Here is a 14,001-nt window from a genome sequence, read left to right as displayed (position 1 = left end):
CCAATTGAGAAGTAGAAGGCAGGAAAATTAACTGACAATTACAATGGACATAGGCAATTCAAATCAAGAATGCAACTCCAATTCAAATCAAGATAACTGAAATTCAAATTCAATGACAAGGAAGGTTCAGCAACCAACACTAGAGACCAAAAAGGCAGCAAGGGCGGAAAAGGTATCGATATCAAACAGAATAAGCAGGAGACACTCTTCATGTTGAGAGTTCAGATATCATAGTTTTGAAGTAAATAAAAGATTCAACAATCAAGCATATAATACAGCATGCAGAATTGAAGACCCACAATACGATGGATGCTGTCGGCGGGCTCAGAAACCATGAATCTTGATATTCTCCTTTTTCACAATTTCTGCCTGTAATCCAAACAAAGAATTACATTATAAAAAATCCAAGTGTACACACATCATAAAATGTCGACAGCATCTCATATATTTTTCACAAATTAATAAGGTATATCTTCTCTCCAGAAAAATTAATAAGGTATATCTTCTATTTCTCACATGTTCTCTGAATCTATTATGTGTCAGCATTCGATCAAGATAATCCAATTCTGGTAAAGAGTAACAAAGTAATTCACCTGAACGAGAAATGTAGAAACATTCTTCCGCTGATCACCTTGGAGTTGAATAACCTTTAGGTAAAAAAAAAAAAAAAAAAATAGAAAAAACTCAAGTCATTTCGAAGATATAAAAACAGAAGGATAACAAAAGACAGCATTCGATTCAGCACAAACCTTGCCTAGTTCAGGGTCCTGAACAACAGTTCCATTGCAGCAAAATTCTTTCTTAAGATCCTTCAAGATTTTGTTATAGCTGAACTCCTTATTCAATCCCTGCACGGTTGTCAGGCTTTTCCGACCATTACGCTGCTGTATGCGGATATGAATGTAGTCCTTTGACCCAGCACCAGAATTCTCAGCATTTGCATCAGCAAAAGGATCTATGCATTACATTGGGAAGACAACAGCCATTTTTGTAAGTTGAACAAAGAGGAAGGGGCAACGATCTATTGCTCTTATTACAGATTGATTCACTTTGCCATGATTCTCTAACAACTAAATCGAAAGGAAGGATTAAATAACTTTTCATGAGTGCGCACACACAGTATGATATCATACCAAAGGTAGTAGGAAGCTGGGTGTCAAGATCAGACATGAAACTTGGTTGATGCAGCAAAAGCGACCAAAAAATTGTGATTCCTTCAGATTAAGCTTGAATCTTTGGACCTGATCAAAGGGGAAAACAAATAGTATCAATAAGCTGAAACCGTCAAACAATCAATTTATTAATTTGATAAATTGGCACAACAGGGCACATGTCATTCCCATCCTTATTGATGATTCTATTTTAATTGGAGATTCCAAGACAAAATATCAATGAAAAAGGCAGTCCGAATGATATCGAAAGAGTCATTCCAGAATTAATTAAAAATAAAAGTGTTTTCTCAAATAAAAATAATTGAAGATTCCAAGACAATATATCAATTGCCAAAACTCCCCAAGAGTTCCAAACCTCTTGTGTAAACTCATTAATCTATGAGTCCAAATTAGCAAGACCTTGAGAGTGGCAATTTTTTAAATCATCCTCATGATTAAAACCACAAAAAAAAAAAAAACCTTTGGGCATCTTTCAAACTTCTTATTCGATCGTACAGCTAAGAAATATAAGGAAAGAAACGGAATATATAGCTGGCATACACATCGAAACATGTGAACAGGAAGCATCAACGATCATAAAACCAAATCACAAGAACGTTATGTACCCCCATCACAACAATTTCTTTCACTCGAAATTTAAGAAACACGTGCCTACACAAGAAAAACACTTAACACTAGAATCAATCACGATCCACGCAATAACAAAATATCTTCAAACAACTAAAGAAAAAAGATATATATATATAATTAAGCACCACCGAACAAAAGAAACTACGATTCAGAGTCAAAATCACTCATCCCATAAACAGATCTCAACCACAACCCCTAAAATAAAAATAAAGGTGAAGCAAGGAGAAGCACAGTACCCAACCGAGACAAATTTAACAGATCAAGCACGAAGGAACACCGGCGAATCAGTAAACCTCTTGCAGTAGAATTCAATCAAGGGGTTTCCAATACGCGTCGATGAAATTCGGGGAAGATTATACGAAATTTAGGTCGGTCGAGAGAGAAAAGAGAGAAGTCGGTGACTGAACAATATAGGAATTTGGGTTTTTATCTGCTCCTTCGCGGAAGGGCCACGTGACATAGGAAGAGTGCGCACATGGGCCGGGCCTGGCAATTCATATTGGGCCCATGCTGAATTTTTAAGCCCATTAAGAGTATATTCTTAATGAGCTCAAATGAGGACAGAGGACAAAAATTCAGATAGTAATTTTGGGTCATAACGTAATGTGTTAATCAGCCTATTCTAAACTAAAACTAGATAAAGTGGAACGGTCAAATACAACATTAATTAATAAATTAATTAGATATGGAAAGTTTTATTAAACATGCCTTAAATATTCAAGTTTAATTTATAAATTAATCAAATGTATATATGGTAAGTTTTAACAAGTATACCTTAAAATTCAAATCTATTTGATAAGTTAATTATTTATATGGTAAATTTTATTAAAATTAACCAATATTTGTCGGGGAAGGATTGGGTACTGATATTCTTACAATAAGCACTGGTACAATAGATGCCAAGTAAATATTGGCATCCAAATATTGGGATGCCAAATATTGGTCAAGTGTTTTTGGGTTGTCAAATATTGACGTTCGATATCCAATTGTTTTTTTTTTAAAAATTTTATTTATGTTTTCTAATTAAAACACACGATTTTATTTTATTTTGTTCTAATATATCTTAAATTCAAGTTGTAACTTGTTTTTGTGCACTAGTTATGCATTGATGCGTCACAATCAATCGTTCTTCTCTTATAATGGATTGATACTCATATCTGTATTTTTTGGTACAAACACAACAGTATTGCATTGAGTCCTCTCATGAAGGGTTTTTTTTTTTTCGTTTTTCTTTGGTCAAACTCTTGTCAAATCAAATGCTAAAGTTTTTCGCTTTTTTATTTTTATTTTTAAAAAAATAATCTTTAAATTAATGATATTTTGGTTCGGGTTTTGGTTCGAGTTCGGTTGGGGCTATGACTCAGGTGGCTCTGGTTTAGGCTCAAGTCTAGCTCGGTCTAAAATCGGGTCTAGTTTATCTCTGGGTTTCTAGGTCGGGCTCTGGTCTAGATCAGGTTCCATTATGACTACGATTCTTGACTCTCACTCAGGTGATTCTGAGTTGGGTTTGGTTCTAGCTCTAACTTAAGCTCGGGTGATTCTGAGATGGGTTTGAGTTTAGTTCCAACTCTAGCTTGGGTCTTGATCGAGTCTGGCTTTGGTTTCTCATGTGGTTATATGTTGGGTTTGCGTCTAGTTCTGACTTAGTTTAGGCATGGTTCAAGTTCTGGTTTGGATTTGGCTCTAGCTATGGCTCAAGTTTTGGCTAGTTGAGGCTCTAGCTTGAACTTTTGCTTTAGCTCTGGTGTTGTCCTTGTCTGGATCAGATTTCCGTTTGGGTTCAGTTCAGCTGTGAACGTGGCTGAGGTGATTTTGGGTTAGGTTCAAGCTCTAAGTTTTTTGTGATTGGGTTTGGGTCTTGTTCAAGTTGCGGTTCTTGTCTGTTTAGATTTGGTTCATGTTCTTGTTCTGATTTGGTCCCATTCTGGTTTTGCATCTGGTTCACTAAGTTGGGTAAGTTTTTAGTTTGCTCTCATCCTTGCTATGTCTAGCATATATTCCTATTTATGAGTTAAAATATTTTTGGTTTCGAATCTTTTTTATCCTTGTTTGTATAGGAATTCACACTTCTACCCATCAATGCAATTTAATTCCTAAATGTTTAACATTCATACATTGGTAAACATCTTCATTTATTTTATGCATGTGCCGGATCTGATGTGCACGTTAATAAAATCCATAAATATGTCTATGAAGCATTCAACATGTACAAAGATTGTCAACTTAATATTTCAATCTCGAGCACCATAATTATGATATACTTAGTTTGTTAGAGGGACGAGCCAGCGGATTCTCTCAAGTTACAATTTGAGTAAGAATTTTTTTCTACTTTTTTTTTCCATACCATTGTTGAAGACAGCATACATGTCCATGCACTCACACACATAAGTTTCTAAATGGACTTTTCATTATCTTATTTCAGGAGATTGTGATGACAAAGAATCCTAAAGTTATGGGAAGCTGTTACTAGTAACATAATATATTCTAATTATGGAAGAAACCATTCTTGATAACTGTGCTATTTTTTTTTTTGTTTGTCTATATGTCTGATATGTGTGTATGTATGTATTTATTTATATGTTTTTGTATTATATGTGAGTGACTTATGAATATATGTATGTATATATTTATTAATATATGTGTGTGTGATTAGTTTTTTTTATTATGTGAGTGGCTTATGTATGTATATATGTATATAATGTGTGTATGTATTTATTCATATATGTGTGTGATTATTTTTTGTATTGTGTATGTATGTGATTAGTTAACTTTATTACTAATGTGTATGTATATATTACATTTCGTAATCTTTCTTTTTACCGTAATTTTTATTGTAATGTCTTTATAATGTTGACTAGATGAATTTACTAAGATGCACTTAAGTGAATTTTTCATTACGTAGTGTATGTATGCAGGTAATGAAGAGTTTTTGCATAGTTTTGACATACATGATTAGTTGATGTCATTATTATTATCATGTTTGTGTGTATTATTTGTTTATGCTTTTTCTTTTCTTGTGTGTGCACTATATTAGTTTTTGTATCATTTTTTCGTGCATTCTTAACTTCATTGTTAACATTTAACACTAATGTGTGTATGGTTGTATTGTGTATATTTTCTTTTTGTAAAATGTTCGTTCGTTTGTTTGTAATGTATTTGTAATGTTAATCCTATAATGTAAATTTGTATTCATGAATAGTATATAGTGGTTTTTTTTTAACTTGTATTCATGGATAGTATATAGTAGTTTTTTTCCTAGTGCAGGCTTACTAGAATGGATGATATATTATTTTTGCTTATGTATGCATGTATTTAGGTGATTAATATTTGTATTGGGCATGGATGCATGATTGGTTGGTTTATTATTATTATTAATCTTTATCTTGGCCTCTTTGATGAATTTTACCCTGATCGAAATTTATCTTCTTCTATTGCAATGATTTGTAATGTTGGCTCTTAATTTATTAAGATGCACATAAATGATTTTATTTAGTGTGTGCATGCATGTATGGATAATTAAATTTTGTATTGTGTGTATGTGTTCATATTGATTTTGTATTGTTGTGTGTATGCTAAACTTGTTTGTGAGTGTGTATATGTGTGCATGTTATATTCGGTATATTTTTTTTTGTATGCTTGGTTGAACTTTTGTCGATGCTTGTTGGAGTAGGTGTAGTTTTTTTTTTTTCCACAATGCTTGATTGTTCTTAATGTGTCCTTATGTGAATGAATGGTATATAGTGTAGAATTGAGCCTATATATGCAAATAGGCATGTCTGATTATGTTTTGTAGCGTTCGTGCATGATTGATCGACTTTTAAGATATAATTTAGTATTTCTTTGGGCTTTTTTATTGAAATTTAGTCTTTTTCTACTACAATGATTTGCAGTGTTAATTTTTATGATTTATTGAAATGAACAAAAATGTGTGCATGAACAAAGTCACAAAGTTGATTTTATTATGATGTATACATCGTATGCATGCAATAATAGGTTTGTATTTCTATATTATGCATTATGTATGCATGTTGATGATTAATTTTGGTATTATGTGTATGTATAGTTAATTTTTTTTTGTTTTAAAAAATGATATCTTATTATTTACAAATCTTGCCATTTATGAAAAATATTTCAAACTTAAAATAATAATAATAAAACCAAAATGGATATAAAAATTATCAAAATGGCAATATATCACTTACAAAATTGTATTGGAACCAAAACTAGCAAATAAAATTGATCAAAAAGAAAGATAATATTATTAAACTATATATGGCAGGATGATACGAGGGCGTCTAAGTTTAAACAAGTTATCACCAAATCATCCTTTACAGAACCACAAGTGGCTTTGTCTTTGCGCCTCTTCAATATATAGGCGCAAGGTTATCGCCTGCACATCATCCAAAACCAGGAAGTACATGTGCGGGCGCCATGGCCAATTATCACAGTCATCCTCCACACTATACTTATCTTTCAAACAAATTTCAATGCATCACAACATTCCAAACTTATTTTCATTAAAAATACCTAAAATCCAAAAAATTCAAAACAACAAGATTCAAAAGCAACAATACAGTAATATACAAGATAATATACTCACTATTACTCAAGAAGAAAGATTGTAATGTTTGTGTACGAGTGAATTACTTCAGAATGACTAAACAAAAAGCTATTGTACATACTTCCAATGCATAAGGCAAGTATGCCGCAGACACTTACCGGCAGAATTACGGTAGAAGCAAAGCAAAAGTTGTGTGGGGGTAATTATGGCAAGACAGCATCATGTATAATAATGATGCCCGGGCAACCGGCAATTTACAAATTATCGCATCAAGCAGGTAATGGCTCCTCCAGTACTGCATTTAAATTGGTATATTTATAAAAAATGAAAACTTTGAAAGAACTAAATAACTCAAAACATATTCTAATTTGTTCAGTATGTGTGTGTAAGAAAGAGAGACCTTTTTTGCTAGCAGGAGATTCAGCCACTTCGTCGCGGATGGATGGAGCTTTAGATGGTACATCTGGAAGATCCAGCTCATCCTTCTCTTCTGCCAATGGTGTTGCAGAAGGAACATCAGGTAGATCGTGAACAGCCATCTGTATATAGCCAGAATGTATTAATTGTGCATTCTACTCGATTAAGTATATATATTTTATGACAATGGTTATTCACTCGTACAAACAAGTCTAGAAAATTAAGGGGGAAGGATAATACTATCATAAATCAAGAAGACCCATTTATGATAACCCCAAAATTGGTTGTTTTATGATGTCGAAGACCATCCCCATGATGTGAACAACAAATAAGGCAGTAAGTACACAAGGATTCATTCAGAAAAAACAAGATCTACAACCGATACAAATGGAGACCAGTTGCAATTCGTCACAACATGATTAACAAATGTCTGATTGATGAAGAATTATTGTGAGATTTATGCAGATAGCTATTCTAGGTGCTGAAGAAGAACCTCAAATTCCAACAGTGGAGCTTTACAATAAGAAATAGTGCGACAAAATTAAATAAGCAGTGCGCAGGCCAAATGCAATCGAAGTAGCATCACAAACACATCAACAACAAAGGGTTAACACATCAACAACAAAGGGTTAAACTTGTGCATTATGAATCACATAGAAATACTACCATCAAATTTTCCAAAGTTTGAACACAACAAAACAGAAACATATACTTACACATTGTTTAATATGATTAAAAATTATGAACTGAAACCACCAACTTCCAATAAAATAAATTGTAACAGAACATGTCAAACAAACCTGGCTCTCTAGATTTTCAAATTCCGCTAAAATGTCCTCTTCATCTTCAGCAGATAGCTTCTCCCCGAGAATTGCATTGATTTCCTATTTTAAAAAATGATTGTTAGAAGAGGAAAAATCAATGAATAGATTTCTTGCAAACTAGGAGCTACACTGATAGCATGCATTAGTTTAACACTTCATATTTCTATTACTTTCAAATTAAAAATAACTCGAGATTTAGTAATAAGCAATAACAATAATAACAGTAGACTAATGATGGTAGTGAGTTTATAAGTTAGCAAGATTAACAATAGCATGAACAATCCCAAACATGTACACCCGGCAACCAGCATCTTATACATGGGATCTCAAGTTCGAGTCCACTAAGTGGGTAGGTCATTACTACTGAGAGTGAAAGAATAATAAAATGATACCAAATTCATTGTATACCAAATTGCCTACTTACTCCTAAAGTCAGACTAAAAATATAGTTCGGAAAACAGTTGTCAAATTTATCTAAAATACCCAACCATCCAGCCTCATCACCTCTAAGAAAAGGATTACAGACAATCATTAGCACATAGTAACATTAGACTAATGTGATTTTACCACACTACTAAATGATACAAGCATGAATGTTTGATGCATATATTAAGCATGAAGAGAAGTGAATTTTATCGAATGGAAGAATGATGCAGAGCAGGTATGATAAAATAGAAATTTTTGTGGACAATGAAAAAGTGGAGGGTAAAAAGAAGAAAAGCACACATCTTGGTAAGCTTTAGCCTCAGCAGTATCATCCATCAGCTTTTGAACATCGTCCAAGTTGATTTCGCTTTGTATTGCCTTAACAGCATTGTGTCCAGCTTTCAAACTCTCAAATACTGCTTTTTGTTTGCTCGCGAGTTCCACATCTGCCAGCTGCAGCATATCCCATTCTCAAGAACAATGGTATTTGGTCGATGACAAACTGCTAGTAGACAATATGGAAAAGAAAACAGAGTAATGGAATTAACTCGATCAAACTCAACTTACTTGCTGCTCAACATTCATAAGCCATGCATCAACTTGCTTCAGTAAGCCTTCTTGCACTTTCTTTTTCTTCAACGCTAACAACGCCCTTTCTTTTTTCTTTTCACGAAGCAAGTCTTTTGCTGCTTGTTTTTCAGCTTCAATCACAACATCTAACTGAAACAGCGCAAAATTGATATATGAATGAATATAGGAGAGTCGCCAGCAACTATCAGAGAAAGTTTACTTCATGTATGTATAAAGTCGAAATTATTGCCCATTTTCAAGCTCCGTAGAAATGCGCATAATACATTTAAGTTCACATCCATCAGACAACCAATAAAAAGCATCACATATACATCAAGGACCACGTGAATGGTTGATCAACTAAGATCTGGGTAGGCAAGAACAAACACAAAAATGTTCAAATCAATCAAAGGGGACAAAAAAAATTCCAATACTAGCATACTTTTTGTTTATATGAAAATTTTGATCATATAATAAAACACAGGGATTATGCAAAAAATTCAAAATGTAAGACAAAATTGAATAAAGAAATTCACAAACCCAACAAATAAGCACGCAATAATTACTACATGCAGCCAAAAGTAAGAGCATTCCAAAACAAAAACAGTACTTGTTGCTGGTATTGAGCAAGCTTACGCCTCTGGGTTTTGAGGGAAAGAATTGCTCTGTCCACTTCCGTGATCTTTGGCTTCTTCACGAACATATTCCCCATCTTTTACCACCACTATTTGTGCACCCAAATCACAGTCTAAAGTACGCTGGCGTTTCTCACTCAAGTTGTATGAACTATGAAACCTCCTTCGTCTCAGTTCACTGTCATTGCATAGACATGCCGAGAAAGACTCCAGAAATCAATTCACAGATCCTAAGGATTCACAATTCAACAAGCTGCCTTTTCACCGGCCAAACAGCAAAAGTAGTAGGAATCAGAGTGTCAAGATAAGACACAACACTTGGTTGATGCAGCAAAAGTGACCGAAAATATAGAGATTCCTCAAATTATGTATGAAACCTTGGACCTGATCAAAGAGAAAGAAAAACAAATATTAATAAGCTGAAATTGTCGAACAACCAATTTACCTATGCATTTTGCAGATTGTCACAAAGGACCATATGCATCTTTACTGATGATTTCAAGACAATATATCAACGAAAAAGGCAATGGATGTCAAAAGACTATTTCCAGAATTAATCAAATATAAAAGTGGTTTTCCCAAAAGATAAGTGCCAAGAAACAGCAGACACAGAAAACGCAGCACACTTCCACCTAACAAACTTGTAGTTCATGTAATAATATTTTATTAAAAAACAAAAGTTGGGAGGGATGAGACTAAATCACGAAGTTGTTCATTAACCTAATCACTCAAGAGACTAAAACTGAGTATAATTTTTTGAAAAGGATTCTCATGATAGACATAAAATCATCAACCGAACCAACAAATACATCGAAAGAAACGAAACAGCATATAGCTTATTCATACACATAAAATCCATCTCACAGGAATCAAGAGTCGCAAAACCAAATTACAAAAAAAGGTTAGCAATACCCAACATACCAATTTCATCTAATCGTAAGTTTTCAAATCACGTGGCTAGGCAAGACAATTATTAACCAAGTATCTTCAAAAACTCATGAAACTATTAAGCACAACCAATTGATTAGGAATTCAGAACGAAACAGTCAAATCATATCTCGGAAGCAGATCTCAACTGCACTGAAAATAATATCTGATGAAAAACAAAAGCACCGAACGGTACTCAAAATTAATAGATCAAACCACAAACCCGATGAAGAGCAGTGACCTCAGTGCGATTCAATCGATGGGGTTTACAATACTCGTCGATGAAGTTTGAACAAGCCTATCGCAAGGAAAGGAAAATGATAGAAATCAGTGAATCCGTAAATCCAGTTCGGAACCGGCGGTTCGGGTTTGCCATCGAACCGCAATCGATATCGAATTTTTTACGGTTCGATTCGTTTTCAAACCGTGAACCGCCAGTTCCCTTTTTTCCTTAAAAATTAAAAAATAAGAACCTACGATTCCATCAATTCTCCACGCTGCCCTTTTACCCTTCGGAGTTCAACAACAGTTGGTGAGGAAGAATAATGAAAGGGAAGAGATGGTGCGGCGGCTAAATTTATAGTGGAGTATTATTAGGGTAAAGGTCACACTATGTAGGCGAATTATGGTAGCGGACTATCCTTTTTCTCCTCTCTTTAGAAAAAAAAATTGTATTTTTATCTATTTTATTTTATATAACAATATAAAAGAACAAGGAATCGTAATAGTTATAAGGTTTCCATTTTATTCTCATTTCCTGTGTTTGTGACCGAGGAAATTTATAAAAAATATACATTTTGCGACTAAAAAACATTAAATATGCAATTATTTGAATAAAATTTTAATGTCATCATCATCATCATCATCATACAATATTAATCTTCTTTTTTTAATATATCACAACCGTTGGAATCAATTTGGACCACAACTCCGATCGAAAAAGTTAACACAAACATCCATTCAATGGAACCAACAAATTTCTGGGCGTTTGTTTGGTCATATATTCTTATCTTCGAGAAATGGCCGAAATTGAAGCAAGCACATGATGATGATATTTCACCACAAGGCAAAAGCAGAAAATAAAGAGGCCATTTAACACAAGAGACGGACAATTTTATTCAAACAAAGCAGCGGACGGAGGAACACGAAATGGAAGACATATAAACAGTTCAACAAACACATAACAATAATTCATCATATCATAGCAGTGACCCACCAAACAGCAAACCAGCAGCAGCAGAGTTGATCTGCAACTCAACCAGATGCACAACCACCATAGATTCAGAAACCACCACGGAGACGGAGGACAAGGTGGAGGGTGGACTCCTTCTGGATGTTGTAATCAGCAAGGGTCCTTCCATCCTCCAACTGCTTCCCTGCAAAGATCAGCCTCTGCTGGTCCGGGGGAATGCCTTCCTTATCCTGGATCTTCGCCTTCACGTTGTCAATCGTGTCCGAGCTCTCCACCTCCAAGGTTATGGTCTTCCCCGTCAGGGTCTTCACAAAGATCTGCATACCTCCACGGAGACGGAGGACCAAGTGGAGGGTCGACTCCTTCTGGATGTTGTAGTCGGCCAAGGTTCGGCCGTCCTCCAGCTGCTTTCCGGCGAAGATCAGCCTCTGCTGATCCGGGGGGATGCCTTCCTTGTCCTGGATCTTGGCCTTGACGTTGTCGATGGTGTCGGAGCTTTCAACTTCAAGGGTGATGGTCTTGCCGGTCAGAGTCTTGACAAAGATCTGCATACCTCCACGGAGACGGAGGACCAGGTGGAGGGTGGACTCCTTCTGGATGTTGTAGTCGGCCAAGGTGCGGCCGTCCTCCAGTTGCTTTCCGGCGAAGATCAGCCTCTGCTGATCCGGGGGGATGCCTTCCTTGTCCTGGATCTTGGCCTTGACGTTGTCGATGGTGTCGGAGCTTTCGACTTCAAGGGTGATGGTCTTGCCGGTCAGAGTCTTGACAAAGATCTGCATACCTCCACGGAGACGGAGGACCAGGTGGAGGGTGGACTCCTTCTGGATGTTGTAGTCGGCCAAGGTGCGGCCGTCCTCCAGTTGCTTTCCGGCGAAGATCAACCTCTGCTGGTCTGGGGGAATCCCTTCCTTGTCCTGGATCTTAGCCTTGACGTTGTCAATGGTGTCGGAGCTTTCCACCTCCAGGGTGATGGTCTTGCCGGTGAGGGTTTTGACGAAGATCTGCATCCCTCCACGGAGACGGAGGACCAGGTGGAGGGTGGATTCCTTCTGGATGTTGTAGTCGGCCAATGTACGGCCGTCTTCCAGCTGCTTGCCGGCGAAGATCAGCCTCTGCTGGTCCGGGGGAATCCCCTCCTTGTCCTGGATTTTAGCCTTGACGTTGTCGATGGTGTCGGAGCTTTCGACCTCAAGGGTGATGGTCTTGCCGGTGAGAGTTTTGACGAAGATCTGCATCTGTGTAATCAAAACAACATAAAATCAGAAACGTTTGATTCCAATTCTCGAAAACTTATATAGAACAGCACCGGAACCAGATGAATTAACCAGATCTGACACAAACACGTAACAATTGATCTCCGTGAACGAGACTACAACGAAATACACTCAAATCTCGCAACGCATCAACAAAACAAAACCAGATCTCGAATTTTTTTCGACGAGATATGCGTATAACGAAAACCTAGAACCTAAACACCACACAAATTGCAGCTACCTACAATCATACGCAATGAACCAAAAATAAAAATAAAAAGCTCAAAGAATCATCCGCGGATGCATACCTTGAGAGGAAACGAAGAAAACTTGAAGAATGAACGTAGATTTTTATCAGAAGAGATAAACTATGAAAACCATGGAAGAGGTGGTGGTTTATATAGGAGTTGATAAACCGACTTAGGGAGAACCGCCCTAGACGGTAGCCAACCAGATGAAGACACGTGTAGGGGTGAGGTGGAGCGCACCATTTCAACACGGCAAAGGCAAGTTGTTCATTTCTTTTGAGTGACGGAGATAATTAGGAATCGGATGGTCAGTCGAGTCGAGTACCACCCACGCGCTGCTGCCACCGTTGGACCGCTACTTTTTATCATTTGCCAATATTTTTAAAATTTTATGTAGAAATAAAAAAATATTTATGTCAGAAAATTATTTATTCCCTCGATCCTTCTTGTTTACGTGTTTATTTAGGAGATTAGATTTTAAATATATTATTTATTTTATTTTTATAATACTAAATTAAATATTTATTTTATTTTTTATATTATATTAAAAATTAATTTTATATTTAAAATATTACATCAACATTTATCAAATATATTTTTATATTTTTTAATATTAATATTATAATTTTATTATAGTGAAAAAGACGAGAATATTTCCATCATTATTGTGTAATATAAAAATAATAGTATTTGTATAATATAATATAAATTAAAAAAATATTTATTATATTAAATAGATAGTAAAATTATTAAAAAATAGTAATTTTATTTTGAGATAAACAAAAATAAAAATCATCGGAGGGAGTATAAAAATTAACTTAAGTTTGTGTTGGGTGCAAACACAAAATTTACATAATTAAATATTAGGTGATTGTTTGTGTAGCGGTTTAATTTATTTTTTTAATATAAAAATATATATTGAAATATAAAAATAATAATTTAAATTCAATTATCATTTTTAAAAAATAAATAATATAAATATTATATATATCGAAATAGTGGGGCGAAAAATATTAACAAATATTTTTAATAATAATAATAAAAAATAAAAAATAAAAAATAAAAAAAAAAGTTGATGCACAAATCCGGTTACTAATTTTAGCGGTGAGAATAAAAAATTTGATAAAAAAAACACTACCTCTGGTG

The 14,001-nt window shown here is 35.0% G+C and overlaps 3 protein-coding genes across 3 annotated transcripts; all 3 read right to left on the bottom strand.

Moving 5' to 3' along the window:
- Positions 1-57: 57 nt before the first annotated feature.
- Positions 58-2,214, bottom strand: LOC127254537 (protein translation factor SUI1 homolog 2-like). Its single transcript, XM_051279683.1, has 5 exons — positions 2,039-2,214; positions 1,134-1,241; positions 750-955; positions 594-647; positions 58-369 (listed from the first exon to the last, which is right to left on the bottom strand). The coding sequence occupies exons 2-5, from the start codon at positions 1,168-1,170 to the stop codon at positions 325-327; spliced, it is 342 nt and encodes a 113-aa protein (XP_051135640.1). The 5' UTR covers positions 1,171-1,241; positions 2,039-2,214; the 3' UTR covers positions 58-324.
- A 3,864-nt stretch (positions 2,215-6,078) lies between these two features.
- Positions 6,079-10,783, bottom strand: LOC127254859 (vacuolar protein sorting-associated protein 20 homolog 2). The gene is made up of 8 exons (XM_051280182.1): positions 10,640-10,783; positions 10,386-10,460; positions 9,211-9,619; positions 8,598-8,750; positions 8,331-8,483; positions 7,581-7,664; positions 6,764-6,902; positions 6,079-6,658 (listed from the first exon to the last, which is right to left on the bottom strand). The coding sequence occupies exons 3-8, from the start codon at positions 9,310-9,312 to the stop codon at positions 6,633-6,635; spliced, it is 657 nt and encodes a 218-aa protein (XP_051136139.1). The 5' UTR covers positions 9,313-9,619; positions 10,386-10,460; positions 10,640-10,783; the 3' UTR covers positions 6,079-6,632.
- A 470-nt stretch (positions 10,784-11,253) lies between these two features.
- LOC127254858 (polyubiquitin) lies at positions 11,254-13,053 on the bottom strand. Its single transcript, XM_051280181.1, has 2 exons — positions 12,916-13,053; positions 11,254-12,589 (listed from the first exon to the last, which is right to left on the bottom strand). The coding sequence occupies exon 2, from the start codon at positions 12,587-12,589 to the stop codon at positions 11,444-11,446; it is 1,146 nt and encodes a 381-aa protein (XP_051136138.1). The 5' UTR covers positions 12,916-13,053; the 3' UTR covers positions 11,254-11,443.
- Between the last annotated feature and the right edge of the window lie 948 nt (positions 13,054-14,001).

This window comes from Andrographis paniculata, unplaced genomic scaffold, assembly GCF_009805555.1.
Source record: "Andrographis paniculata isolate CXL003 unplaced genomic scaffold, ASM980555v1 Contig52END, whole genome shotgun sequence".
NCBI lineage: Eukaryota > Viridiplantae > Streptophyta > Magnoliopsida > Lamiales > Acanthaceae > Andrographis > Andrographis paniculata.
The sequence above is the reverse complement of the archived record's forward strand: the minus strand, read 5'-3'. Positions and strand labels throughout refer to the sequence as shown.

Coding starts and splice junctions, on each gene's coding strand:
- LOC127254537 (XM_051279683.1), bottom strand. CDS start 1,170: ATGTCTGATCTTGACACCCAGCTTCCTACTACCTTTG. Junction 956..1,133: donor CCAGCTTCCTACTACCTTTG/GTATGATATCAT, acceptor TGTAATGCATAG/ATCCTTTTGCTGATGCAAAT. Junction 648..749: donor AGGACCCTGAACTAGGCAAG/GTTTGTGCTGAA, acceptor TTTTACCTAAAG/GTTATTCAACTCCAAGGTGA.
- LOC127254859 (XM_051280182.1), bottom strand. CDS start 9,312: ATGGGGAATATGTTCGTGAAGAAGCCAAAGATCACGGAAGTGGACAGA. Junction 8,484..8,597: donor TTATGAATGTTGAGCAGCAA/GTAAGTTGAGTT, acceptor GATATGCTGCAG/CTGGCAGATGTGGAACTCGC. Junction 7,665..8,330: donor AGGCTAAAGCTTACCAAGAT/GTGTGCTTTTCT, acceptor TTTTTAAAATAG/GAAATCAATGCAATTCTCGG.
- LOC127254858 (XM_051280181.1), bottom strand. CDS start 12,589: ATGCAGATCTTCGTCAAAACTCTCACCGGCAAGACCATCACCCTTGAG.